This window comes from Taudactylus pleione, unplaced genomic scaffold (genome assembly GCF_031769625.1).
Source record: "Taudactylus pleione unplaced genomic scaffold, aTauple2 ptg000286l, whole genome shotgun sequence".
In the NCBI taxonomy this organism is placed as follows: domain Eukaryota; kingdom Metazoa; phylum Chordata; class Amphibia; order Anura; family Myobatrachidae; genus Taudactylus; species Taudactylus pleione.
In genome coordinates this window covers 1,980,229-1,985,277 of record NW_028284688.1, presented here as the reverse complement: position 1 = coordinate 1,985,277, position 5,049 = coordinate 1,980,229, and the positions used below count along the sequence as shown (strand labels likewise).

Genomic DNA, 5,049 nt, shown 5'->3' with positions numbered 1-5,049 from the left:
GTGGATTGAAAGCTTCCTACATTTGTGTACATTTACAATTTTTTTTTTCATTCATATTTTTTAATAGTTAATGAATATTTTCTGGTCAAGGGATAACAATACAGTACATTGGTGACATCTACTTCAAATGGAAATCTGTAGTATAAATTATATAAACATTTTCCAATGTTTGTACAGGCTGTGTCTTCCATATCCAAAATGCTTGGGACCAGGAGTATTTTAGATAACGGAATATTCCATAATTTGGAATAATTACATACCATAATGAGATATCTTGGGAATGGGACCCAAATATACACACAGAATGTATTTATGTGTTATATACACCTTATACACACAGCCTGCAGGTAATTTTATACAATATTGTCAATAATTTTGTGTCTCAAGTAAAGTTTGAGTACAGATTTGAAATTAATTTATGTTTCATATACACTTTATACACATAGCCTGAAAGTCATTTTATACAATATGTTTAATAATTTGTGCTGTGGACAAAGTTTGTGTACACTGAACCATCAAACATCAATGGTTTCATTATCTCAGTCATGCCAAAATAATTCCGTATTTCAGAATATTCTGTATTTCGGAATATTTGGATATGGGATACTCAACCTGTACATACATTGCCTCTGTCTGAGGCATTTTCTTTATAACTATCTTTGTTTTAGTTTACTAATTGATCCTATATTTGATCAATTTTAACTTTTAAGTTTTAAGGTCTCAGATCCCTCTATCCCAAGTGATATTTGGAAGGTTAATGATTTTTCATGAATGCTCTAGATCATAACTAAAATTATTGGATGTGTTTTCAATATTTTTCATATCACTATTTTAATATATATAATTTTCTTCGTATTGTTCATATAGTGGTATACTCTGTACCTAATTTGTTGTAGCTGGACAGATCTATGTGCCTGATTCATTACCGATCGCAACTGCAATTACGCATTCAATCGGCTAAATGTTGCGTTCTGCGCATGCATATGCATCACAGTACGTGAAGACTTCACTGCGATAGTTCTGCAGTTCTACGCAGATCCATCGCAGAATAATTGACAGTAAGTGACTGTTTGGGGTGGTGACAGGGGGCTGGTCAGTGAAACGCAGGTGTGCCTGTGCGATTTAACATCATTACAGGAGAGTGCATAAATTAGCCATTTCGATGACATATGCAGCTTGGGCTTCTATGCCTGCACTGAGTTAGCAATTCCTGAGTAAGTTCAGACCTTGTGCAAGTGTGCTTGAGGCTCTTATTGAACTCGATGTTACAGATGGTTTTGCAGACTTGCAAAGAATTACAGATGTGTGTAAGGTAAAGTGGGCGTCCTTTTGTTAGGCTGCAATGGCATTGCGATTGCAATCATTAACATATTTTTGCAGTGAGACTGTGTGCGTAATCGCATTTGTGATCGCAATAGCGATCCATAATGAATCAGGCTCTATGTTTTTAGAACTAATTAAAATAGTTGAGATTAGCATTATAATTTTTGTTTTTATTTAGGAGCCATGTTACTCTTTAGAAAGAAGTGTATTTAAATGAGATCTAAAGACTTTGATGCTTGAACTACTACTGGGGACTTTCTTTAAATGTCTTGCTATTGATGTTTATGTTTGAATCTATCAAAATCCTATTAGCATTTCTGATCATTAAGCTCGATTTTATTCAGATTTCATTGACAGCCTAATCTCATTTCATTGGGAGTATTTTTACATTGTGCCTCACTGGTTATGATCTGTGCTATAATATCTGGTATGTGCTACGATCTGGCAACAATGAAACTACTGCTAACATTTTAAACCATCTGCAGGCCACAATCATTCGTTCTCTCTGTTCCATTGTCATACAATTACAAGAACAGTCATGAAGTGCAGCTTCCCGGTCTCATGTGTCTGCTTCTGCTTACTGCAGGTTGTAATAGCAAAATGAGTGTGGCTTCCAAGAAAGAAAAAAAAACATTTGCAATAAAAAATGTACACAGAACAAATGTGAATATAACTTCACTTTTAGTAAACAGAATTGACAACAGTTGGTGAGTTCAAATTAATCTATTATCACTTCATCCCCACGTTCATTTCATACATCCCCATTTGCTTCTGTGTAGAATTTGAAATGGGGGGGCAAAACACAGTCTTTGTCCACTCAACAAAAATCATGGCGGGTGGGGCAAAACCCCCCTTTGCCTGCCTGGTTCCTATGCCCCTGGTAATGTCCACATATTTAAGTTTACAGGGACAAATCAGTCTATATATTACACCCAAAGGTGTTACAGTTAGAGGAATATTGGATTTTCTATATTTTCTGATATTTTTCCTGTTCTTCTTTATTTTGTAACACATATTCACATACCTTGCATCTGAAACATTTGAAGCACCTCAAAATATATTATTAGGTGATAAATGTGTGTTCTGTTTGCTCTTATTATTAGATGTAATAAAATGTGCAAATATTCTTACTTAAAATATTTTTATGTGGCAAAGTAAAAAACTAAATTCAAGGGTATACACGAAAAACACTTGGTATGTGCATGAAGTTGTATACAATAAAACACATTGATCCTAACTAATTTATTTATATACTTTAATATATGGACATTACATTTGAAACATTTTTTTTTTATATTTGTACAAATGGAAAACTAAAAAGCAAAATGTAGACAAATTAGATTAGCTTTTGGAAATTTTTTTTTATTGTAATTGTTTATGGTCACATTATTTATACTTATAGTATAATGTGAATGCACCATTATATGTAATAGTATGTGTCATGCTTTAGAAACTCAAAGGATTGCCATGTAAATGAATATGTTACGTGAAGAAATTACATTTTATTTATAACTATCTCCTAGCGGTGCAGTATAAATAAAAGTTTAATCATACAATTGCAAAAAACACATTTTTGAACACATGTTCAGCAGAGCCAACATAATCTAAACTTACCGTAGGTGTAGATTTATTTTGGAGCGGTTTGTCAAAGTCCATGATCATCAGCTGCTTCAACTGATGGAATAAAAATAGCAATAGGTATAAATGCTAAACCAGGCTAGCTTAGCAATTATTTCTATTGCCATTTTAAATCTATCAATCAAATCAATGATGATTGGAGGCTTTGACCAATCACACCTTAGGGGTAAATTTGCTAAAGTGAGAGTTTTTAGAAGTGAGTTTTAAAAGTGATGTTGACCAAGGAAACCAATCAGATTATAACTATTATCTTCTAGAAGGTGCTAGTTAAATGTGAAGTAGACTCTGATTGGTTGCAATGGGCAACATCACTTTTAAAACTCACTTCTAAAAACTCTCACTTTAGTAAAATTACCCCTTAGAGTTGATAGAAAGATGACTTTGGGCTATGTTATGATTATACAATACATTTTGGTATGTCAATTACTGTTTATAAATGAAAAATAAATTTGTACTTTTACTCAGATAAAAATGTATTATTTGTATACAACCTCTATATGTTTAGTAGCAGAAGCCATTTTAATTCTACATTTTAGAAAGGCTGCTTTTACATCATTATTCCTAAGTGTATAAATCATAGGATTCAGCATTGGTGTAATAATTAAGTAAAATATAGCAATGAATTTGTCTGTTCCTGAAAGAGAACTTGACCTAGGTTTCATGTAGGCAGCCATACATGAGCCATAAAACAATGTCACAACCATCATGTGAGACCCACAGGTGGAGAAAGCTTTCCGCTGCCCAGCTGCAGATTTAATTTTTAAAATGCTTAAAATTATTTGAAAATAAGATATTACAATAAATGTGACTGGTGCTATGAGAATAATCACACCAACAACAAAAATGACTAATTCAATATTAAAAATATTTTCGCAACTCAGTGATAACACTTCTGGCACTTCACATAAAAAATTATTAATTTCATTACTGTCACAACGATTTACATTTAGTGTAAGAGTAACATGGGAAGTAGAGAGAAGAAACCCACATATCCATGTACCCATGGCTAATCTCGCACAAACCATTTTATTCATGATTGTAGTATAATGTAATGGATAACATATAGCTACATAACGATCATAAGCCATAATAGCAAGCAGAATACACTCTGTTTCCCCTAAAGAGAGAGAAAAATACATTTGTGTTGCACACTCAGCATAAGAGATAGTTTTCTTTACTGACATCAAATCTTTTAACATCCTCGGAACAGTGGAAGATGAATAACAGAGATCCAGAAATGAGAGGTTGCCAAGGAAGTAATACATAGAAGTGTGAAGATTGGCATCTGTCATAATTAGAACAATGATTAAAATGTTTCCAATTAATATTATCATATACATAATCAGGAATACAAAGAAAAGAATAACTTGTGTCTTGGGCTCCCTGGAAAGACCAAGAAGAATAAATTCCATTATATCTGTGTTATTGTTCAAAGGCATTCTTTAAAATAAAATGGAAAATTATCTCAGTTATCGATAATAAATATTATGCTCAATAATGTTGGTTATTAAATTCCAAAAACAGAAATATTCATCATCTAATATTTTTTTCTCATTATTTTCACTATATTGAAACAAATAAAGTTCCATTAATGTAAAATAGAGAGTACAGTATGTTGTGTGGACAGCAGTTACAAATAATGTATCAGTATCGTGATAGTTCTAAGCTCAATGATAACATCGAACGAGACAATATTTATATACGGAAAGGTGCAAGACCTAAAGTTGGTTGGAGACAGGATTGAGAATTGGATGGTTAATCATCACAACATCAAATTGATAGTTTTTTAGGGAGAGGCCAAAGGTTCATAAGACTGAATCCAAACAGGTATGAGTTGCTGAGTATAAATTATCCCAAACGACTAAAAGAGAAAGATTTAGGGGTAGTAGAGGAGGTCACAAAAAATCCCTCAAAAAATGCAAAAATAAGATAAGAAATAATAGCATTTTTAACGTATCATCTCAGTTATTAACGGAACATGAGAAGTCAGTAATATCAAAAAGACATAAATTTGCTCCTGCCTCTAACCCCGATCCATTTGAGCAATTTATAATATTAAATAAGTACACTAGGGATCTTTGTCGCAAA

At 32.7% G+C, this 5,049-nt stretch overlaps 1 protein-coding gene across 1 annotated transcript; it reads right to left on the bottom strand.

Annotated features, from left to right (window-relative positions):
* Positions 1-3,437: 3,437 nt before the first annotated feature.
* On the bottom strand, positions 3,438-4,400 carry LOC148511988 (olfactory receptor 5AR1-like). The gene has a single exon (XM_088482377.1). The coding sequence runs from the start codon at positions 4,398-4,400 to the stop codon at positions 3,438-3,440; it is 963 nt and encodes a 320-aa protein (XP_088338503.1).
* Positions 4,401-5,049: the final 649 nt, after the last annotated feature.

Bases quoted from the DNA above. Each gene is read 5' to 3' on its own strand.
- LOC148511988 (XM_088482377.1), bottom strand. From the start codon at position 4,400: ATGCCTTTGAACAATAACACAGATATAATGGAATTTATTCTTCTTGGT.